The 25005-nt window shown below is 38.3% G+C and overlaps 1 protein-coding gene across 7 annotated transcripts in view; it reads left to right on the forward strand.

The window, feature by feature from the left end:
- KAT2B (lysine acetyltransferase 2B) overlaps nucleotides 1–25005 on the forward strand; it is a 77678-nt gene that overhangs the window by 38978 nt on the left and 13695 nt on the right. For 6 of the 7 annotated variants that reach the window (XR_002825436.1, XR_002825435.1, XM_023739562.1 and 3 more), the window contains exons 7-12: nucleotides 801–926; nucleotides 2787–2923; nucleotides 5694–5902; nucleotides 6873–6999; nucleotides 15262–15372; nucleotides 18091–18234. Coding sequence is in view for 5 of the 7 variants with exons in the window: in XM_023739562.1 (XP_023595330.1) it covers nucleotides 801–926; nucleotides 2787–2923; nucleotides 5694–5902; nucleotides 6873–6999; nucleotides 15262–15372; nucleotides 18091–18234 (854 nt within the window). In the remaining 2 variants the exon portion in view is untranslated. The remainder of the gene's footprint in view (nucleotides 1–800; nucleotides 927–2786; nucleotides 2924–5693; nucleotides 5903–6872; nucleotides 7000–15261; nucleotides 15373–18090; nucleotides 18235–25005) is intronic. The other variant, XM_023739563.1, reaches the window with a different exon arrangement.

A 25005-nucleotide genomic window follows, 5' to 3' on the forward strand; every position in this document is an offset into this window, starting at 1 on the left:
TATATATATATGTATGATGCTTCCAACTTACTTTATATAGATATATCTATGTACCATTTGAAAGTAAGTTGCAAACACCATGCCCCTTTACCTACGTCATTGGGCATCTCCTAAGAAAGAAGACATTCTCATATGTAACAGTAATATAGTTATCAAAGTCAGGAAATTTAATCTATAGGCTACCTTCCGTTTTTGCCTCTTGTCTCTGTGATGTGGTTTATAGCAATTTTTGCATCACATTAGGAAGCTGATGATGTTGGCCTGTTCTGTCATCATTGATATTCAATTTGATCACTTGGTTAAGGTGGTGTCCACCAGGCTTCTCCATTATAATGTTACCAATTTTCCTTTTATAGTCAAAAGGTACTTTTGTGGGGAGATACTTCGATACTAGGTAAATATCCTGTCCCTCATCAAAATTATACTCAGGGATTAGCTTGCACTAATGATTCTTTCCTGAATCAGTTATTATGTGATGGCTGCCAAATGGTGATTTTTCTAACTTCCACCGTTCTTTCCTTATTTATTGGCGTTCTCCTGTAAGGAAGAGCTTTTCTTTCTCCTCCATTTATTTATTTATTCATTTATTGTTTTATCAATAAGGACTCAGATATGTTTCTTCTGTTTAATGGGCTATAAGCCATTGCTGTTTTTATTATCTTGACGTTCACATTGGCCCCCTGGCTTTTATCTTAAAGACGATTTCTCTTTGGGCAGAAATGGGATAGTCTCACATGCAGTTGGTCCCTTGTTGCTAAGAAAGAGTCATCTAATACCTTCTTTTCCTTTTCTCGGGGCAGTTATCAGTCCACCTCCTGTGGCTGGGACAATTTCATACAACTCAGACTCATCTTCCCTTGAGCAGCTGAATGGAAGGAGCACCAGCCCTGCCTGCAAAGCCTCTTCTGGGCTTGAGGTAAACCCAGGTAAGCTTTTAGGGGGGATAAGAGAAGTCTCTGACTTTCCCTAGAAGCTCCATTATCTCGGGAGTGCCAAAGCTAGACTTAGACTAATTACAGATGGTATATGTCCAGGATTTTAATGACTGGAAATACTTTGTATTAGGCTTTGGGCTGTATTGGTTAGTTATTGCTGTATAACAAACAAACCAAAACACAGAGTCTTAAAACAAAACAGTAATCCTTTATTATCATAGCTCATACATTCTGTGTGTTGGTTGGTAGTTGGCTGGCCTCACTTGGTCTTGGCTGGGCTTGTTCATATGTCTGCCCTTCAGCCAGGGGCTCTCTTCTGGGCTGACTTGGCTAGGGTACTAAAGCTGGAGCAACTCTGCTCCACGTATTTTTCACCTTCCTCCTGTGACCATCGGTCTGCCCAGAACGTGTTCTCGTGACACTGGCAGAAGCACTAGAGAGCAAACAGAAACGTACAAAATCTCTTGAGACCTAGGCTCGGAACGAGCATACCACCACTTCTGCCTCATTCCGTTGTCCATAGCAGGTCACATGATTGAACTGAGTTAAGGGGCGAGGAAATATACTTCTTTTGTAGGAAGAATTGCAAAGTCACGTGGCAAAGAATGTGGATCCCAAAGAATTTGACCATTAATGTAATCTACCACATGGGCAAAACATCTCCTAATTCTCAAAGTGTTTCACAGTTGTAGAATGTTTTGAAGATTGCATTTCTGCCCAGAGAACTTGACATCAAACAAACCTTGTATATGTCCCAAGTTTGAAATAAAAGAAGTGGCATGAAGTAGGGAGAGAAGAGGACGTTAGATGAAGTACCAAATATTTAGAATGTGTACCACCATCCTCCCTTCCACTTCCATGGGAGACATCACTAATCAATTCAGCAACTTTTTACCAGTGAGCTTGGATGCAGCCTCAGATGCTGTCTTAACACTCTAGGCCCCTTAACAGTCTGTCGAGGATGGGACATAATAGGTGTAAACCACAGCTGTAAGATAAGTAGTTCACAGTATTACTCTTGGGGAATCAGGGATTTTGAAGGCTTCTTGGTCAAATGACTGAAAGCATTCCCCTTCACCTTCAAAAGCAACAACTAGAAAAGCGTTGTGAAGATAAGAAACCAACAAAGGCCGTTTTAAGTTACATGCAATACGTATGGCGGCATCTTCCATTGACAAGGTACTTTATCACCACATGGCTTTTGATTAAAGGCAGTGAGAGTGCTGTATGGAAACATGGTCAATGGGATTCAAATGTGAGGAATAAAATTTGAACCTGGAAAGAAGTTTGTAAAACTTTTTTTACAAACTTAAACCTGTGAAAACAAATACATGTTATGGTAGAAAAATATGGCAAAACCAAACCTGAAAGTGAAAAAGGAGAAGAAGCCAACCATGTAATGTCATGAGAAAAATAGGAGACAGTTCTCTTGGCCTTTGCCTGGCCTTTCCATTTCAGGCCATAAAGCAAGTTTCAAAATTTTTTGACATTTTGGTATCATATTGGTCAAGTTCTGTAACCACAAAGGGACTAAGTTAGAAATTAATAACCAATGATCACTAGAACCATCCTATCCATTTCCAAATGAAGAAACACATGCCTTAATAACTCACGTATGAAGTTAAAAAAATTGGAGAAGATATTCAGAATAGATCTGTGGTTTGCAGTTCTTATGACCTCCTCCCTTCTCATTCTCACCTTCTACCACCACCCCTTACCCTGGTGGATGGAGAGTTGACCTAGTTTTCAATCTTGTCCACCAACATTATTAGAAAATGAGTTGGATTGATGTGTGTTATTTGGGTGTGCATGTTCAAAATCACCCATTGTTTGCTTTTTTGGTCGTCATAGGAGAAAAGAGGAAAATGAATGACACTCACCCTCTGGAGGAGGCCAAGAAACCCCGAGTTACAGGGGATATTCCGATGGAATTAATCAATGAGGTCATGTCTACCATCACAGACCCTGCAGCGATGTTGGGACCAGAGGTCAGCAGGGTAAACCTGGGCAGCCGGCTGGTAGAGCCCCTGTTCCCCTGGTGCCTTTAGCTGTGGGAAATGGGGTGGTAATGCTGAGATGTTAGCATGTTATGCTGCCCTGATTTGCATTTTATGGGGTGATGATGGTGAGGAGGGCAGGAACAGCAGGTTGAGGGGTGATTCTTCTTGATGAGTATCACCTCTCAGGGAAACATACTAATAATGTTGTACAATTGAAGACCTTCCCCCAACTTTTTATTTTGCAAAAGCTGAAAGCATCATAAAAGTGGCCAGAATTCTATGGTAAAGATTCATAGGCCCTTCATCTAGATTAACTGGTTGATAGCATTATGCCACATTCACTTTCCCTGTACCTTCTGCAAACCACTTGGAACCATTTCAAAGTTAAATACAGATGTCACAACGCTTCACCCCTATTTCTGCATGTATTTCCGAAGCATGAAGCTGTTCTCTTACATAACCACAGTATAGTTCTCACTCTCAGAAAAATTAGCACGGTTACAACATTATTGTGTAATATAGGACAACCTACAGACCACAGGCCAAATCTAGCTCACAGTCTGTTTTTGTAAATAAAGTTTTATTGAAACATGTCATCTATGGCTGCTTTTGTACTACCACAGAAGATCTGAATAATTGAGACAGGGAATTTATGGCCTGCAAAGCCTAAAATATTTGGCGCTTTACAGAAAAGTTTGCCAACCCCTTGTCTAATACACAACCCATATCCAAATTCCTCCTGTATTCAAATTATGTCCTTTGTGGTGCAGTGGTTAAGTGCTCAGCTGCTAACTGAAAGGTTGGCAGTTTGAACCCACAAGCCGTTTCATGGGAGGAAGGACCTGGCGATTGCTCCTGTGAAGATTACAGCCTAGGAAACCTATGGGGCAGTTCTACTCTGTCCCTTAGGGTTGCTATGAGTTGGAATTAACTCAGTAGTACACAACAACAACATAACATTTGTTGCTGTCGTTGGAGGCTCCGTCAGGAGTCTTGTGTTGCATTTAGTTCTTATCTCTTCATCTCCTTAGTCTCTTTTATTCTAGTCTGGCTCCCTAGCCCTCTTTTGGGTTTCACGAGACTGAAGAGTCCTCGTGGCTAGTTTTACATGATGCCCCTCTGTTTGGATTTGTCTAATTATTTTCTCATGGTTAGATTTGAGTAAAGCATTTTGGGTGAGACTATTGCTATTATCTCATCGCCTTGCATCTGGGGGAGGGCGATTTAAGACACTTCTGGCAGCTTCCAAGAGATGCAGTAATGTTTCTGCTGCTATAAAATGGCTTGTAGATTATTTTTCAAAACATCTTTAAAAACACTTTTTTTTAGTGTGGCTCTGCTAGATTAAAGTATCACTTTCTAATTTGTTATGTCTTCTTAGGTATTCATTTTATGGTATTGAGGGTAACTCAGAGAACTGGAATGATGTGAGAAGGAAAAATCTTATCATAAAATTGTCCTTCCTGTTTCCTTCTAGATAACGGTAGCCTGTTTTGTTAACTTGTTTTTCAGGGATTTAGTAACTTCACAGATTAGCTGAGCTCGGTTTTTTGTTTTTTGTTTTTTTTCTCCCAGCTATAAAATGGGAATGCTAGTACCCATTTCCAAATTTGTTGGGTGGATTTAGTAGTGTGCTGGCGTTGGCTTGCACTGGTGCACAAGCCAATTGTTTCATTTGCAGGGATTTTATGAGCTGGCTGTTATATATGATTGCAGTTTGAAATTGGCCAAGGTGGGAGGGGTTAACCTGGGCAGCCAGCTATAGACTGTGGAAATCCGCAAATACCGAAAATCAGGGTTTTTCGTCTCTGGGGAGCTATTTGCTGAACATTTACCTTCATGCCAGTGGGTGGAATAAGTAAGATGGGGAGCAGAAGATGATGGCACAAGGTTGTGTTGCCGGCTGTGGTTGAGTATGGGTCAGCAAATACTCCTCTGGAAAAGAAAGAAAAGTTGCCATGGAGTTGATTCTGACTTACGGTGACCCCATGTGTTTCAGAGTAGAACTGCACTCCATAGGGCTTTCAGTGACTGATATTTCAGAAGTAGATTGCCAGGCCTTTCTTCTGAGATGCCTCTGGGTAGATTTGAACCCCAACCTTTTGGTTAGTGGCTGAGTACTTAATTTGTACTACCCAAGGATGCCTCTGGAAAAAAAAAACTGTCCTCCAAAAAGAGATGTCAACAATATAGACAGGATTGTCACTAATAGGCCTGGAATGAGAATTTAGGACCTGGCATCTCAAGGGTCTTTTAAAGCTCATCAGACGGGGTTCCTCTAAACCAGGGGTTGACATATAATAGCCCACAGGCCATATCTGGCCCCCCCTCTGTTTTTTAAATAAAGTTTTATTGAAACACTGCCAAATCCATTAGTTTACATATTGTCTAAGGTTATTTTGATGCTACATCAGCAGTTGAGTAGTTGCTACAGAGACCTTACAGCTTGCAAAGTCTAAAATATTTACTATCTGGCCATCTGTAGAAAGTTTGCTTGCTCCCTATCTGAACCAAATATCATCCATGTAAATTCTGACCTTTCAAAACGCTTTACCTACCTTTTCTATTTTGTCTTCATAACTGTGTGTGTGTGTGTGTGTGTGTGTGTGTGTGTGTGTGTGTGTGTGTGTGTGTAGGACCCTGAAAACCCACAAAACGAAGAAAGAAAGAGAAGCTTTGATATGTCCCATCCCCACTGTCTGATGTAAGAACTGTCTTAAGACACTCATGTAACTTTTTCCCACCTCCTGCATCCCAGACCAATTTCCTATCAGCACATTCGGCCAGGGATGAGGCGGCAAGGCTAGAGGAACGCAGAGGTGTGATCGAATTTCACGTAGTTGGCAATTCCCTGAACCAGAAACCCAACAAGAAGATCCTGATGTGGCTGGTCGGCCTACAGAACGTGTTCTCTCATCAGCTGCCTCGAATGCCAAAAGAGTACATCACACGGCTCGTCTTTGACCCGTAAGTGGAGCTTTGTTTTCCCTTCTTCCTGTGTCCTTTTTAAATGAAATGAGAACTACTTAGTGCAAGTGAGCAGTAGTCACCCACCAAATCGTGCAGCCTCCTGTCACCCAGTAGATACAGAGCTACATCAAGCTGTTTACTTTGTCTAAAAGCACCAGCTGAATTTTTCAAAAATTTGCAACTTGTTAATAATAACGAAGCTCTGCATTTTAAGTTGCTGGTGACTTAAAACGTAGAGCCCTGAGAGAACATCATACTGGAAAATCTCCTGCTTTTTTCATAGTAGAAACATTCAGAGTCTTGGTATCGTAACTAGGTACCACTGTTGCACAGATCTCCAAACACTGGAAAAATTCTGGGGCTCATCAGACAGATTAACTTTGGAAATCCATTGCTTTTTAAAATAAATACCTAAACTTCTCTAATTGAATGTATTTTCACATACAGAGTCCATCAGCCTATGTGGATTGTTGTTGATGCAGGTGACAAATCAGAGTGATATTTTAGATAGGGAGAAAGGCTGGCAGGATCCCATAATGCATGTGGATTTTGTGTTCTTTTTCATGATGTTTCTGCAATATTTCTGAGTAAGACTAGACTCTTTGGAAACATGGTGTGTTTGGCTGTGCCTTCTCAGTCTCCCCTGCCCCCACTCTGTGTCCCTTAGCATTGGAATACCATTTCTACCCCTGCTCTGCTCATTGTTTGTAAAGCTCAGACACTTCTCTGGGTGACTGCATTTAGTTCTGGGGGAAGCTCTGATGAAGGCTTCTGTAGGCAAGCTTGCTCTAAAAAGTCCATGTAAAAGTATGGTCCAGTGAGATAGCGGCTAGACGAAGGAGTTTTCCTTAGACACTCAGGACCTACCTCCCCCTACCTTTTTTTGGTTGATTAATAAAGATTGCCCCTAAAAGTATATTTATATAACCAAGATGGGCAAAACTTTGATATAATCTTGTTCTTTCAGGAAACACAAAACCCTTGCTTTAATTAAAGATGGCCGTGTTATTGGGGGTATCTGCTTCCGTATGTTCCCATCCCAAGGATTCACAGAGATTGTTTTCTGTGCTGTAACCTCAAATGAGCAAGTCAAGGTAAGGGTAATCCAAGGTTTTAGAAGAAAAGCAGAAAGTGGGGCTTCTCACTAAAGTTGAAGAATTTGGGAAGGTCTGTCTGTTCCATGTCCAGAGAAGGCTTCAAATAAAGCCCAGGACTTCCTGAGAAGAGTCCTCTCACTGTGAGTGTATGTGTATGTACCTGAGGAGAGTAAATGGTTCCACCTGCCAGCTGGTAGGGTTGTTCCAAGGATTTGTGGGAGCCTGGGGCAAGGGCCAGGGGTACCATGTATCAGATATACGCAAATCAGGTACAGTCTATGGCAAATGAAGGGGATGTTTGAAAATAAATCTCCATGTTCAGTGTTAATGTCAACAAACAGACACACATACACACACACACAACTGGAGACACTGAACCACTGAGAAAGGATATGGTGTGATCCAGATTAAGAACATAATTTAGGCAGTTTACACTTCAGAAAGATTTCTTATGACCTTGTCCCTAAAGAGGGGACAAGGACTAAAAGATATGCTCTAAAGGAAGACATGAAAAATTTGAAACAATTTATGAATGAATTTCAGACATATTCATGTTTAGTTTGGAATGTGGTATGTGTGTATGTGGTTAATTTGCCTTCCCACTTGTCCTTGGCATAGATTCCTACACTATCCCCCTATTTATTCCAGTTGAGCTGAAATTAACTCGACTCCCAGTACACAGAACTCTCATCTAGACTTTGTAGTGTACTACTGCTCTTTTGCTCTTAGGAAGAGGGAGCTAAGAAATGTGTCTTTAGAATACTATTCATGTGGTATTTTGGGAGCCCTGAAGAAAATCATGCAAAGATATTGTGGGTGGTGGAAAGATAAGCAGCTCAGAATTAAACAGTTGCTGACAAAAATTATTGGAAGGTCTAAGGCAACATTGTCAAAGAGAAATATAATGTGTGCTGTGAATGTGAACCATATATGTGATTTTAAATTTTCTGGTAGCTCCATTAAATACAAGAAAGCAAAAGAGATTTTTAATCTTAAAAGTATCTTTTATTTTATCCAGTATATCCAAAATATTATCATTGCAACTTGTATTCAATGTAAAGAAGAATTATTAATGAGTTAATAATATATTAATATGATGTTAATGAGAAATCAAGTGTATATTGTATGCTTAAAACATTTCAGTTTAGCCTGCCTACATTTCAAGTGCTTAATAGGCGCATGTGGCCACTGGCTCCGGTATTAGTCACTGCATGTCTAAGGACTTCCCTCACTCCTTCAGCTACAAAGAAGCAATACCATTTACAAAAACCAAAAATAACTCACTGGAAGGTATCATTCTCTGCTTGATGGCTACAGCCAGAGCTGTGGATACTTTTGCTTTTATTAACAGCTTCGCTCTCTATCCATAGTGCCCGTTTTAGCTGCTGTGATTATTTATTCTCACAAAGCACAAGTGGGGCTTTTGCCTTTGACTCATACCACTAAGTGTCAAAGGGCAAATTTAATTAATCAGTTTCACATTCATCCTTCTGACTGAGGAAGGTGAAGGCCCAGATTCACTTGAAACTTGTCTCTGGCTCTTTTTCAAGGAAGCCTGACAGTGTGTCTTTAGATGGTGCTGTTGCTGTGTTTATGACTTTCTTTTTTTTTTTTTTTTTGTGGCTAAAGTGAGAAACTTAAATCCAAATGTCCAGAGTTTAGGAACTTACTGAAAAGAAAATTTTGTTTGACTTGTCATAGGGAGAGGACTTAGAAAATGTCCTTGGTTTGTAATTTCAGAATAAGATTGCATAATTTTTGTTTTCAAAGATAGCTACACCAGGCACCTTGTTTGGAAAGGTTGATTAAGGTTGACTTGGACCATTTTAGGGATACCAGAGGGAAACCAAGGGCATTTAATATGAATTGGGCACTTTGTCTTACTACATCCCAGAAGGGCAATTTATTTTTTTTCCCCAAACCATGCAATTTTCAAAAGACTTGAAGGAAGGTGGCCAAACATCACAAACTCAGTAGGAAGAACTAGAAAAAAAAATCTCTCTCCTTGTAAGTGGCTTGAACTGTAACTTTAGAAAATGAAGATAGTTTTTCTAAACTGAATACAAAGGATGAGTTTGACCAAAGCCATGTATTTATATCTATATATTTTTTCATCATATTAAGAACCTGCTATTTAGTAGAAATAGGAATGGGACAAAAAGTTCTTTCATTAATTTACTGGTCTCTTTCCTATCCTGTGTCATTAATGATTAATGAACAACTCCTGAGACAGGAGAGTGCTCTAGAGATTTCCATATTTGCAGGCTTGGAGTCTAAAATAAAGATTACTGAGTTTTGCCGACTTAATCAACGCTAAATGACATGAACTCCCACAAAAGCTCTGTGGACTCCTGCTCCAGCGAGGAGTAACACTGAACTGGTTTCTGGGGTGGTCATCCCATTGCCATCGAGTCGATTCCAACTCATAGCGAGCCTATAGGACAGAGTAGAACTGCCCCGTAGGGTTTCCAAGGTGGGGCTGGTAGATTCAAACTGCCAACCTTTTGGTTAGCACCTGAGGTCTTAACCACTGTGCCACCAGGGCTCCTTCCACGGCAGTAGCACCTATGAAAAGAGAAACTTCGTAAGTGGAAGTTTACAAAAAAATTTTTTTTTACTATATTAAAAATCTTGGCTAAATTGTACTTTAAAATTTGTTGTCATTTCGGAGAATCAAGCTTACATACAAATTCCCTTAAATGCTTAAAATAAGATTTATATATGAACTTGTCTTGCTCAAAGCACATGCAGGATAATATTAGAGAATTTACTTGAAGCTCCTCACCCAGTCTTAGTATATCTTTGCCATCTAAGAACTACTTGGACTTGGTATTAAATGCAACTTTAAAGTAACATGGCTAATGCTCGTTTACCATAATATAGATTTAAATGAGCACTGTAGTTAACCAAATTTGGAGAGGAATCCTTTCGGTGGGAGTTAAATATAAAGGCATATAAACAGGGAAAATAGTTCTGGGGTTAAAATCTAAACTTCTGCTTATAATAGCTTAGTGTTGCTAGTGCTTCTTTAACCAAGAGAACGTTTAAGCCACTACCACTGCCAGGCACAGTATTAGATACAAAGTAGGTTCAATGAGAAGACACAGCCCCTACTCTCAGGCAACCAGGAATCTAGAAAATTTCTTGGAGTGGTAAAAAATTAGTGGCCACTTAGGCAGGTTTGGGGAAGCTTTTTACCAGAGAAACATCGTTGTTCTTCTTGAGTAAAATAATTGGATTTTGGGTGAAGGGGAGAAAACTTATAGTTCTATTAACCCTTACAAGATGGTGTACATAACAAAAGCCTAGCTCTCTTACACTGATCACATCTACGTTAAAATGAGTTGCATCAAAAAACACTTTTTTTACTAATTTCTAGACACTGCTATTCCTACGTACATGCGGTTCCCTCCGCTAGCCAACTCTTCCCTTTCCCCCAATTTTTTTCATTTTTCTTTTAAAATAATTTTTGATTACACAAGTAATACATAAATACATTTTCAGATCAAGCAAAAATCCCAATCGCACCTTCCTAGCTCATTATTTTCAGCTTGGTGTGTATCCTTCCAGGTGCGTCTCTACTGATTTGCATGCATTGAAGTGGACCTGTATGTAAGGTGTAACTGTGTTTTGTTGTCATTATTTACATAAATTCATACGGAATTCATACTGTACATATTGCTCTCCTTTTTTTTTTTTAGCTTACCATTAAGTCTTAGAGATCTTCCAACCTTAGTGCATACGTATGATTATTTAAACTTATGTTGAAATCAATTAAAATTAAATAAATTTTAAAATTCAGTTTTTCGGTCACTCAAGTACTCAGTAGCTACATGTGACTAGTGGCTACTGTTTTGGACAGCACAAATAATATTTCCATCATTTCAGAAATTTTACTGTTCTGTGCTGATAAAGAGCTACTTTTTTTTTTTTAGTAGTATTTCATAATGTGAATGTACCATAGTTTATGTAAACCATTTCTCTATGAAAGACATTTGTTTGCTTCCTGGTATAGTCTATCACAAACAATGTTCTTCTTGGAAGTGTTTTTCCGGACACTGAGAAGTAGAATTGCTGCGTGAATAAATATGGGCAATTTAAATTTTAAAAATTATCTTCAGATTGCTCTTCTCAATGGGTTTACCAATTTACATTTTCACCAGCAGTGTTGGAGAGTACCATTTCTTCCTATCCTCGCCAACACTAGATGCCATCAACTTTAAAAATATCTGCTGTGCAGTTGAGTGAAATATTGTGTCTCATGACACAATACTGATTACTATTGAGGTTGAACATCTTTTTATTTATTGGCTGTTAAAATTTTCAGTCAGTTGCTAATTCAAATTCTTTGACAATTTTTTTTTAAGTTGTCTCTCTTCTTTTGAATTGGTCTTTAGAAGATATAGATGTTTTCTTTTTTATTATTTATTTTGTTGTTGTTGAGAACATATACAGCAAAACATAGAATAATTTGACAGTTTCTACATGTACAGTTCAGTGACATTGATTACATTCTTTGTGTTGTACAACCATTCTCACTCTGCTTTTCTGAGTTTTTCCTCCCCAATTCACATAAACTCACTGCCCTCTAAGGTTTCTATCTAATCTTTCGAGTTGCTGTTGTCACTTTGATCCCATATAGATAGTTCTTTAAAACAGCATAATGCTGAAGGCAGGCGTTTTTTACTAGTTAAGCTAAATTATTGTTTATTTTAAGAAGAGTTCGGGGAATTTTTTTTTAAATTGTGCTTTAGGTGCAAGTTTACAGAAAAGTAGTTCAAAAATTTATACACAGACGGTTTCGTGACATTGGTTGCAATCCCTGCAGTGTGTCAGCACTCTCCCCATATCCACACTGGGTTCCCCGTTTCCATTTGTCTAGTTTTCCCGTCCCTTCCTGCTTTCTCGTCTTTGCTTTTGGGCAGGTTTTGCCTGTTTGGTCTCGTATACTTGACTGATCTAAGAAACACGTTCCTCATGTGTATTATTGTGTATTTTATAGGCCTGTCTAATCTTTGGCTGAAAGGTGAACTTTGCAAGAGGCTTCAGTTCTGAGTTAGAAGGGTGTCCGGGGGCCATAGTCTTGGGGCTTCCTTCAGCCTCTGTCAGACCAGTAAATCTGGTCTTTTTTTGTGAATTTGAATTTTGTTCTATGTTTTTCTCCCACTCTGTCCAGGACTTTCTATTGTGATCTCTGCCAGAGCAGTTGGTGGTGGTAGCTGGGCACCGTCTAGTTTTTCTGGACTCAGGCTGCTGGAGGCTGTTCTTCATATGATCCGTTAGTCCTTTGGACGAATTGTTCCCTTGTGTCTTTGTTTTTCTTCATTCTCCTTTGCTCTGGACAGGATAAGACCAGTAGATATCTTAGATGACTGCTTGTAAGCTTTTAAGATCCCAGATGCTACTCACCAAAGTAGGATGTAGAACATTTTCTTTATGAACTATGTTATGCCAGTTGACCTAGATGTCTCGAGAGATCATGATCCTCAGGGGATGTTTCTGGTTTAAGGTTTAAAGATTATCTCCAGGCAGTAGTTTCAGGGGTTCATTGGGCCTCCATGGCTCCAGAAAGTCTGGAGACCATGAGAATTTGAAATTCTGTTCTTCGTTTTCCCCCTTTTGCTTTATGTATTCTTGACATTAAATCTTTGTAATATATGTTGTAATTATTCTCTTCTAACTTGTCATTTGTCTTTTGTTTATGGCATCTTAAATTGCTTATGGTATTTTAAGTAGTTTTAAAATTTGAAGTAGTCTAATAATCAGTCTTTTCCTTTATGCTTTTGCATTTTATATTTTCTTTAAGAAACTTTTCTGTACCCTTAGATTGTAAGGGTACTTTTTCCTATATCCTTTTATAATGTTTTTGCAAGGTTTATTTTTCCCCTACATTTAGATTACCAATCAATCCCTTCCCTTATTTTCTACTTGACAAACTCTTTTAAGGCCTAGCCTGAACATCTTTTCCTTTTATCCCTACTCTTCTCCCTCAATTCAGTACCTTATCACCATTTTCTGTATTTTATGTACAAATACATCAGTCTGTATCAATGCTGCACAATAGAAATACGATGTGAGCCTTAAATGCAAATCTCATATATAATTTCACATTTTCTAGTAGACACATGTGGTCACGATGAGTCCGAATTGACTTAGCAACAACAGTAGACATACAATTCAGTATGTTCAAAATAGTGTCATTTTAACATGTAATAAATAATAAAATGTTATTAATGACATTTTTTTTCCCCTGGTGTGTATTTTACACTTATAGCACACCTGAATTTGGAGTATCGTATTTTTACGCAAATAACTTGTGCCTTCTACGTTTGTTTGCCAACTATGCCCTTCCTCCGGGGCTAATTTTTTTTACAGCAACATGTAAAAAAATTGGAGTAGTGGCGCTTATGAAAATACCTCGAGAGGGGAGGGTGTGGTTGGCAAACAAATGTAGAAGGCACGCGCTGTTTGCATGAAATTACGGTAGTCACATTTTAAGTGCTCAGTAGCCACGTGTGGCTAAACCAAAAAAAAAAAAAAAAAACCAAACCCATTGCAGTCAATTCAACTCCTACTCATAGCGACCCTATGGGACAGAGTAGAACTGCCCCGTAGGGTTTCCATGGAGGAGTTGGAGGATTCAAACTGCCGACCTTTCGGTTAGCAGCTGAGCTCTCAACCATTAAACCACCAGGATGTGGCTAGTGGCTATCATATTAAACAGTGCAGCTTTATACTGTGATTATATGTTTGAATGTTTATCTTCCCCATTTTACTGTCTTCTCAAGGAGATATTTCATTGGTCTTTGTATCTGAGTTTTATTGAAATTCAAAGTGTGTCATTATTGTGATATAGCTGGAAAAGCTAATATGTCCTTGGATTGCATATAGAAGAATAATTTCCAGAATAGAGAGTTGATGCTGTTCTCCTTCACTGGACAGATCATCCCCTGATTATTACTGTGCTTGGTCCTAGGATTCATGCTTTAGAAGGGCATTGATATACTGGAGAAAGTCCTGAGAAAAGTGATCAGGTTGATAAAGAGTCTTCAGATCATGCCATATGAGGAATGACTGAAGCCTAGGTTATGCTTGGCTCAGAACTTGGGAGGCAGGAATGGGCATGAGTTTAGGGCAAGGGCCATCTTCAGGGGCTTAAAGAGCTGTTAAAAACATGATTGAGTCTTTGGTAGAAGTAAAGTCAATAAGTAGAAATAACAAAGGGGCTAGATCTCAGGCAAACATTAGGAAGAACTTCCCAACCATTATGCTGAAAATGGATTGGTCTATCTCAGGACTCAGTGAATGTCCTTCTTTAGAGCTGTTCCAGCAGATTACCTTTCCAGGACAGATGAGTATCTTCTAGCCTCACATGGGATCAGGAGGTGGATCAGATGACTTCCAAAGATCCTTCTGCCCTTGAGGGACTACAATTCCATGAGGTCATGCCTGTTAGCACATTTGAATTCTTTAGAAAAGTATGCCATCAAATTCAAGAATATTTATGTGAAGATATTTATATCTGGATGCTTGGGTTCACTTTCATCTCTTTTTATGAGGTTTTGAAACAGTCACATTAAATTTATAGCTTTTTTTTAAGCTTTGTACCTCACTGAAAAACCTGCTACTTATATTTTTTCCCATTCCAATCACTAATTTATTCAACATTATCCACTATATTTAGTTACTTCCTAATGTCTCCTGACTGAGTCAAATTCTGGGCTCTCAGACTTTGCTTGGAAAGGCTTAAAAAGATGAAGTGAAAATCCTATGTGGGTGATGATACAGTTTTTTAGAGGGTTTTCTGATTTGTGATATACAGCAAACACTTGGATTAGTAAATATTCTAGTAAAGATTAGTACTTTTCATTTACATAATTCCTTTCACCTAAGGTTCTAGCAAGTATTCATAATCAACTACTTTAAAAACTTTTATATTTATTAGGAAATAATTAGGATTGAAGAAGAGCTGCACCTTGTAGCCTTGTTGTGTTATTTTCAAAGAACCAGAAACTTGTATTTTCAAATGATGGTTGTATCTTGATCCAAGAATTTTGAATATTTTGGTTTTGTACTTCATTTTCAAAAGTGCAAAAAAGAGTGTTAGTATTATATTTCCTTCAGAAAAGGCCCCGGTTGGTAAAATATATTAAAGTAGCTAGTGTACAAACTCCTAAATTTGCCGTTTCCTGGCGAATTTGTAGGAATTTCTTTTCCCCAGAACCTAATACATTTGTCTGTATACTAACTTCCACACAGGGCTATGGAACACACCTGATGAATCACTTGAAAGAGTATCATATAAAACATGACATCCTGAACTTCCTCACATACGCAGATGAATATGCAATTGGGTACTTCAAGAAACAGGTAGGTTTTCCACCATGCAACACTGTTTTGTTATTCCTTTTCTTAATATGCCCTTAGGTAGCCTCCATCTAAGTGTTTCCTACTTACAAGAAGGGCACACATTTATCTTATAAGCCCTAGGAGCCCTGGTGGCACAGTGGTTAAAGCACTCGGCTGCTAACTGAAAGGTTGGCGGTTCTAACCCACCAGCTGCTCCTTGGGAGAAATATGTGACAGTCTGCTTCCGTAAAGATTTACAGCCTTGGAAACCCTATGGGGCAGTTCTACTCTGTCCTATTGGGTCATTATAGTCCAAATTGACTCGACGGCAATGAGTTTGGTTTTTGGTTTTAAGGTTTAGAAATAAGGAACTATCAGACTGGATTGGGGGGTGTGACTGGCATGTAGTAAGTACTAAATAAGTATTTATTGAGTGACTGAATAAATAACTTCCATAAATGAAGTATAATATTTTAGCCTGACACTCTAAAATATGACACTCCCAGCTTACGGAGAAGTTTGGAGTAAGTTCTCTGTCTCGGGTAGGTAGAGTTCTCCATAAACAAGAGAAACTGATTCAGTCTGGGAAGTCCTTTACTGAGGACAGCAGAGAGAAAGTCCTGAAGTTTAGAAATGGCTGCAGACAATCCTTGTTCTAGAGCACATAGCAGGCTGGGATGTTGGCTGCCACCTTAGTTCTTTCCTATCAAAAGTTTTCATCTTAGCTGTTTGAGAATTAGTTTTTGGATGTTTATTATTTTTAAATTTTATTTATTTTGCTGTTGTTGAGAATACACACAGCAAAACGTACAGCAATTCAACAGTTTGGCAGTGTATTATTTTTAATAGTGCTTTATAATTCTTGAACATTTTTCTTTTACTTTTCTGACTACAGAATTATGTATGGTCATGGTAGAAATTTTGGGAAATACAGTAAAGCACAAAAAAGAAAAAAAATGCTTATAGTCGTAACACGCAGAGAGATGAACTGTTAACACTTTGATACATATCCTTCTAATTTTCCTGTGTGCATGTTTGTGTGTGTAAATACATTTTTAAAAATCGGTCTTGCTGGATATGTAATTTATTTATCCTTCTCAATATATTTTGATTGTTTTCTCATTAAAATTTCCAGTGGTTCTCTGGGATGTTGCTGTATAGATACAAAGTAGTTTATTTAACCAATACTAATTTTTGGACTTGTAGGTGTTTTATTATATTTAAGTGTACCTGTGTAAGTTTGTGTATGTTGCCCTCATCTGTGATAATTTGCTTAGAATAAATATGTAGAAGTGGAGTTGCTTCCAGACATTTTAAAGGTTTTAGTTATGTACTACTAATACTGTAACAGTTTCTGTTCTCACTAGCAATGTATGAGGGCTCAACAAAGGAAGTGATAATTAAAAATATATATATTTTTTACCCCTTTGGTAGTAACAAATCACGTATGTTTGCATTTCTTTGATCATTGTGAGTTTTTACTTGTTTTTCTCATGTTTACTGACACTTTGCATTTTTTTGAATTGTCAATTCATTGTCTTGTCTCTTTTTCTGTTACATTTTTTGCATTGATTTAAGAGAACTTTTTACATATAAGGATCTTATCCTTTTATTTTATGGTAATTTTTTTTTCACTGTTTGTCATTTATTTCAACATTGACTATTTTTTCTTATCTACAGAATTTTACAGATTTTATTACATAAAGTGTAATTTAAAAAAAAAAAATTCCTTATATGACTTGAAGGCTTTCCCTGCTCTGATGTCAGATAACTTAAGCTCCTATTTATTTTCTCATTCTTTGGGGTGCATTTGGACTTCTGTAATAAAAATCATTTGAGAGAACTCATTGCGGTTGCTGTACTGAGGGCTTGAGTGTCAGCTTTTCTACCCTATAACTGTATTGCAAAGCGTGAGATCTCAGCCGTGGTTCTTAAATTACTTGTTTTGTAGCCCTCTTTGAAGATGTTGGCAGTGATTACTGGGAAAATAAGTTTTTGCTGAAAGATGAGGCAGGAAACCACTGGTGATAGTTCTGAAGTCCAAGTAATTTTCTGCAAAGAACTGAAATACATGCCTTAAGGAAAATTATGTTTATAATTTTGAATATATATTTGTGTGTATATATGTATGTATATATACACAGACATATACACCATGTTGCATCATTACAGTGTAATGTATGGATATGAATGTATTTTAAAGCATTAATATCACTGAAACAACCACACATCATGGTGGGCTGGAAGTTTCTTACCTGTAAAGTAGGGGTTTCATTTTTATAACATCAAAGTTCTGATTGCTATATGTTTTGACAGTTTTCTTTCAGATTAACGTCTTCTTTTAGGTCAGTGTTAATTTTTGATTTGTTGAGAATCCTGGGGTCCCCCTCCCCACTTTGGGGAAAATTTGTATCAGTCATGTTTATTATACAATTCAGTATAAAATTAAACCTTATTTTTTACTTAATAGCTGTTTCTGTTTAAAACTTTTAACTTTTGTGTTTTACTAGGGTCATATCTTTATGTTGCCATGCTTGTTATTGCATAGTTTTATTTCTGATTTTTTTTTTTTTTTTTAACTTTCTGGAAGGTTTTCAAGTTGCTAATCTTCCCCAGAACAATATGATGAGGACTTGAAAGAAACATATCTTGATGCCTAGCACAGTGCCTGACACATAGTTGCACTCAGTAGATATTTGGTGCACAGTGCCTGCATGAATGCATTTGTTTGATTTGCAGGGTTTTTCCAAAGAAATTAAAATACCTAAAACCAAATATGTTGGCTACATCAAGGATTATGAAGGAGCCACTTTAATGGGATGTGAGCTAAATCCACGGATCCCATACACAGAATTTTCTGTCATCATTAAAAAACAGAAGGAGGTAAGCAGGTGGCTGACTCATGTTCCTGCTCTGTGGGCCAGTCTTAGTTGGGGTGGGTTGCATTTAGTTGGGTTCTGAGTGTACGAGTTTACTGGATATGATAATCTTAGTTTGTTATGGTTTATCTAGATTTCTTCTTTGAAGGTATCCTTCATCTCTCTCCTCTCTCAGTCACCATTCCTAGGAGGGTCAATACAACAACAACAACAAAACACACTTGTCCAGTCGATTATGACTCTTGTTAAATGGTGACATATTTTAACCTCACTTTCAAGACCCTTTACATTCTGGCCCAAGCAGCCTTCCAAATCTTATCTCTCTACTTTCTCTTCAAACTATTCTCCAGTGACTATTATTGAGGCCGTAACATCTTGTTTGGTGCCGTTATCCAGCCCCCTTCCACCAACACATGTGCAAATCAAACCATTTTAGTCCATGGTTCCTCCTTTGAACTTCTGTAGCACTGGTTTGATCCACCTACTTGAATTTTAATTATTTATCATCTTACATAGATACTTGTCTTAATGTATATGAATCTCTGTTTTTATGTTGCAAGTTCCAAAGTTTTATCTCCTGGATATAAAGTGATTTGTTATCTGATACTGGGGTAAAGTCTTTCATGCATATGAACTAAAAGAGAAGCAATAAAGAAAAAAACTGGTAGATCTGACTACATAGTATTTTTAATTTGTCTAAGGCAGAAAAAATAACACCATAAAAAGAACATTGTTGGGTAGTACACGAAGGCCATTTATTAAACAAATAAACTTTTTAAAACCCAAGATCACCTCCTTGCTCCCTCCAGTTTGTTGGCATTCAAGAACTAGGAATTTGAAGTTGCATCATCCCAGGTCAATTTCACTTTGTACTTCTGTTATTCATTCTAATATACTTTTCTGTACTGGATAATAAATAAAGAGGACATTCATCTTAAAATCATTTTGTTTGCTGATTTCTCCTAATGTCCCTTTATCCCTGTTCTTAGTTATTTGTCAGGAATTACCAACATTAATAGACATAAAGCTCCTTACACAGTGTCTGGTACATAGTAGGTGCTCACAAAGTACTTTCCTTTTACTCAACGTGGCTCAAACTTGTTCTTATGCTTCCCATGGAAGTGAGCAAAGGCTTTTTTTTAAATTAAAAAGTAAAAACTTCTGTTGCTTATTGGTCAAAGATGTCAGTCTAAGAGAGAATTCCAAATGGGGTACTTGGATAGTTAATAGAAGCACAAGGTTCTCTCTCTCAGAAGAGCTAGCTCTCTTTATTGTTCTCTTTAGAGCTTAATGAGCAGATTTGAATTCAGCAGCACATTATTACACATTAGAAGTCGCTGGCCAACTAAAGCCATCACTGTGTTGTCAGCTGCGCTCTTTCCTCAGTCCCTCTTCCAGCAGCACAGCTTCGTCTCCACAGTATAAACTAAGAGCAGGATTCCTGTAGCAAGGTGTGCAAATTCACATCGTGGGAATATGTTGGCCTTTCCTACATAAAGGGGAAAGCCATAAGCACAGAGGTATTTTAGATGGCTCCCTCCCCCTTCATCTTTCTCCTTTCCTCTCAGATACCTCCTCCCTCTCTCCTCGCCCTCCTGCTTGCCCTCTGCCATCTCTCACATACACCATTGAATGGATGATAGAGATTTGGAGCTGTTAACATAGTTCTTTTGAAAGAGATCTGAAGTCACTGTAATATAGTAATAATTTGGATTCATGTAATATCTTCCACAGAATTCAAAATATTTTCACATTATCATTTATTCCAACTCCAGAAGCCTCTTCAGGAAGGTAGGGACTAAAGGTAGTAGCAGTGTTAAATATATTGAAGATTTCTTAGCACCTAAGAGTATACAAAGTCAGAATAAGCTATATTGTCTTTAGTGGAGATGGAGAGAGAAAACTAGTACAGTTGGACAGATGGACCAGAGAGTGGAAAGTTAGATACTGCTTTGTGTGGACTAGAAGGAAAAGATGGGATCCATAGGGCCTAGCATCATCTGAGACGGCTTGGTGGGGAGATGTGTTTTGAACTGGAAGGGCCTGGTAATGGTAATGGGATCAGCAGAAGCAAAGGCTCAAAGTCCAACATAAGTAGATTCTTGGACATTTGAACGACGAACAAGTAGGATTATAAGTATGTGAGTGATGAAAGCTACTATTTGAGAAAGTATGAATATGCTATGAGCAGGCAGAAGTAGAGAAGAAAATAAATTGTGTGTATATGTGCTTTTGTGTTTGTGTGTGTGTGCATGTGTGTGCTGGCTGGGAAGTGGGGATAATTCTTAAATCTTAATCCGAGTGTGAGACTACAAGGGACTAGAATCTTCCCTGTTCAGTATGGCAACCAGTAGCTGCATGTGGCTGTTGAGCCCTTGATAAGTGGCTAGTCAAAATTGAGATGTGCTTTAAGTGTAAAATGCACTCTGATTTAGAAGACTTATTATGAATACAAGAATGTAAAATATCTCATAATTTTTTATTGATTATGTGTGGCAATGATAATATTTTAGATATATTGGATTAAATAAAATATTAAAACATTTTCACCTCTTCATTTTGACATTTTAAAGAATATGGCTATTAGAAAATTTAAAATTATATGTGTGGCTTGTCAAAGAGAAAACTGGAGCATCTGTTAAAATTAAAGCAAAGAGATATATTGAAGGAGTAGAAGGATCTGGATCGGGTAGCACGTCCTGAGGATTCACAGAAGTACTCCAGTGAAAGGAATTTTTCACAGAGTTTAAGTACAGAAAATCCAGGAACTTACAAGAAAAAAATTTTGAGAATCAGCTCAGAATGAGCAGTAAAAAAAATGAGTCCAGCCTACATCTTTAGCAGAAGACTTTCCCTATGCCAAGCACCTAGATTTTTAGCACTCCTTTACAACACTCCCCCCACCCCCGATCAAGATTTTCTATAGAAATTTGCTGATTACTATTATGAGAGTGTCTTCTGCATGAACTTATTTTCCTTGAGTTTATTAGATGACTGCCTATTTAAAATAGGCTTTTAAGACCCCAGAAGCACTCCATGAAAGGTAGCCGGGCACTGTCTGTTCCATCTTCTCCATAGCATAGCTTGGCACTCTGCTTCTGTGATTTTGTGAGAAGGGATGTGTGAGATCAGGCTGAATTAATAGGAGTACTTGCCAGAGAGAGGCATCGGCCAAGGTGAAGAGCCAAACTATTCTCTAAGGAATTGCTCTTTCGTCAAAATACATATTTTGCATATTGTGAGTACAAGCATTTGAAAAATATTTCATAAAACATTTGATTAATCCTGTAATAATTATTATGATTAAGAGAATTAATCCAGTTTGCAAAATGGAATGTAGCCAAGAACCAATTTCAGTAGGTAGCCAACTAAAAAGATCAAGAAAAAGGGAGTTGCAATATGGGGCAGTTGAAGCCATGTAACTTTCTGGCAGACTTGTTTATGATCTTGTTCTACTTCTCCTGATGTATTTATCCAAGTACAACAAGTGCTATTAGTAATTGGACACACTCCTGCTTGTTGTGCTAGAAGAAATCAAGGACAATTCTATCATCCAGCACAACTTTGGCAAGAGAGTTTAAAGATTTTTGTTGGGCTTCTATGCTATTGGCTATGCATTTGTTATTTGGACCATAGAGCAGACAAATTGCAAATAGATTTTTCAAGTTTGAGGATACTCACAAGCGGAAAAAGGATGGAGAAATGCCCATCTGCCCCCAGATCTGTTCATCATAAGGCTTTCATAATTTCTTTTGCATCAGGAAAAGAGTTTCAGATCATTGGCCCAATTTACACTTTCATTATAAGAGTGGAGACTTAGGGAAACCCCTAAAAAGCCAGGTGTACATTGACCTATCATTTTGGTAAAGCAGAGGGTCAGTGAAAAACAGGAAGACCCTCAACGAGATGGATTGACACAGTGGCTGCAACAATGGGCTCAAATATAGCAATGATTGTGAGAATGGCGTAGGACTGGGCAGGATTTCGTTCTGTTCTACATAGGGTCACTGTGAGTTGGAAGCGACTTGACAGCACCTAACAACAACAACAACAATCCCTCTTTAGCTTCTTGTTTAAGAGGATATTGAGGGAGTATTGGTAAAGGCTTAAAGGTGTCCATCTGAATTTTAATGGGTTCTCCTGATAAAACTTGCCCCATATCAATAGATGTGGTGGCCCATAAGATTTCAGGAATTAATGAAAAAAGGTCAGAGGGAAGAGGATTAGAGGTGGTTAAGTTGTCTTTGTGCATGATTAATGCTTGTAAACAGCAAGCAGCTTCTTCCTATAGAATTAGTTCTGATTTAAATCCCTCATTAGAGGTTTTTGGGGGGTCTGGCAGGCCTAGTAATATTTCTCCTTTGAAAATTTTAAATCATGGGCCCATTTAGACAAAAGGTCTTGGCCCAACAAATTAACAGGATTCTCAGGGCTAAGCTGAAAGGGATGTAAATCTTCAGTAGGGCCAGGGCATATCAGAACAGATTTTGAAAGTCTGTTCTCGATTTGTAACCCCTACAACTTTTGAAGTTTTTGTACTCTGGGGCAGGGGCTTTTCTAAACGTGGGATTAATGGCAGAAAGTGTAATACCAGTGTCAACTAGAAATTTGCAGGGTTCTCCATTAATATACATGGTAGTTTCTCCTTGAAGGTTAAGTACCACCATAGGGAGATCCCCTGCTATGTCCCCAGAGCCCCTTCATTCCATAAGCTGTTTCTTTTGATTGTTCTTTAACTTACAGCAATCCTTTTTGCAATGCCAGATTTTCTTGCAATAATTGCAGGTTTTGGTTTAGTGTCTCCAAAGGGCTTCCATTTATCTTGCTGGTTAGGAGATTGCAATTGTTGTAATTGTCAGGCCATTAACTTATTTGTCTTGGAGGTTTGTTTAGTCTCCAGAGTCTGTGAAAGTTTGTGACCACAGTTGGACAGCTTGGCAATGGGAGCTGCTTTCCAATATAGTTGATGCATTTTTACTAGGGCTGAAGGTTCAGGTTTGGGGCAGATGTGAATACTGCATTAGAAGTTTCTGTAGTCTCAGGGGATGATGGATTAATCCCAGAATGTTAAGCAAACCTTTGAAATAATCTGGTCTGGTAATCATAAATATTTTTTCTTTTGTTTTGTATGCAAGAGTGAATTTTTGTCAATCTGTGATTAGGGGAAAAACTTTTGGATTGGCCTCTAGCAATCTTGTACTGATAGCCCGAGAATCTTCTGAGAGTTGGGCAGCTGTTTTATTTGGGTCTAGAGCTAAGCTGTTTTTGGAAGTTCTCCATTCAGCCTGTTATAACCACAGTTGAGCCTCTCCTTACCCAGTTATCATGTGGAGTAGTTGATACAAATCAGAGAGTCCAGGCTGGTAAGCCTCAACAAGGAATCTAAATTCCTCAGCAAACTTGTAAGGATCTTCCCACAGTTTTGGGAAACTTTCGGCAATTTTATGAAATTCTGAGCATATCCAGGGAGTAAACATAATTTGGGGAAGATCCTCAACATATGCACTGGGGTGTATTTTAAAAGGCATTTTGGGAATAGGCTTTATGTTCCAAGTAGATTCTTTGGGGAAAGGGGAAGTTCAGGCTAAGTGTTAGTGTTATCAGAGGAATCATTAGTATCAGAGGAGTGAGAAGGCAGAGGAGGATACACAGGAGAAGTGGCCGGCAAAGGAGCAGATGGTCCCAGGACAACTCAGGTAGTTGGAACAGAAATCCGACGTTACAACTCCTTATTTTGTTTAGTCAATTTAGAAACATTATCCTGTAGAGAAGCGATTTTATTCTTATCACATCTTCTATAGGCTTCAAAATACCAATTAAAATAAGCACCCATTGTTACTGCTTAATTCAGGAGATTTTTTTTTTAATTTACTGCACAGAAAACTCAGTTTAGATAATTCAAAATAACCAAAAAGGGGCCACGTATTTTCCAGACTGCCCTTACTGAGATGATACCAAGCAGATAGATACAAACAGGTAGCAGAGCCACAGTGCTTGTTCATATATTGGGCAGGAGTCCCAGAAGGCAATTCCACATTGGCCCTAGATATGGCATTTCTCATTTTCAAAGAAGATTTGAGTTTGATCAAAGTTTAGGACTCTCAGACTCAACAAATCCTGATGAGGGATGCCACGCAGTTTGGCAAGTGTATTGCTTAAACCAATAGGTTCCTTTCATTGCATGAGGTTTTGCTTGTGGCTGGCAGGCAGCCTCATGCTTTGGCCTGCCCCACAACTCAGCTTATCCGGTCATGTGAGACTTTAACCACTTCTGTGGCAGGCAACCACCTTATTGGCTTTTACTGGCTATCCTATGCCTTTGATTTTATTTGTGGCTTATGGAGCCTGAGATTCCACAGACTGGAAAACTTCTAGGACACTAAATTGTCCAGGACCTCAAACTACTGCCACTAGCAGAGGCAAAATTTGGCCAAAATTCTTGCAAGAACAGAATGAAAACAGACAAGACAAAACAAGACAGACAAGGACAAAACAAAACCAGAATTCTTCAGTAAATCTCAAAGAGCTCAACACAAGAAGGCAGACCTCAAAATTCAAGAGGTTTCTTTACCTGACAGTGACTCCCAAGAAGTTCATGGAGTGGTGAGCCCAGACTTGCCTAGTACTGAAGCCTGCACTCAAGTCCTCAAGGGTCGCTGCAGGAAGTGTACCTTCGAATCCCACTTCTGACATAAGAAATGTCATAGAGCAAACTAGAGCTTCTGCTAAAATTAAAGCAAAGAGATTTATTGAAGAAATGGAATGATCCAGATAG

This window comes from Trichechus manatus, unplaced genomic scaffold, assembly GCF_000243295.1.
Source record: "Trichechus manatus latirostris isolate Lorelei unplaced genomic scaffold, TriManLat1.0 scaffold00136, whole genome shotgun sequence".
In the NCBI taxonomy this organism is placed as follows: domain Eukaryota; kingdom Metazoa; phylum Chordata; class Mammalia; order Sirenia; family Trichechidae; genus Trichechus; species Trichechus manatus.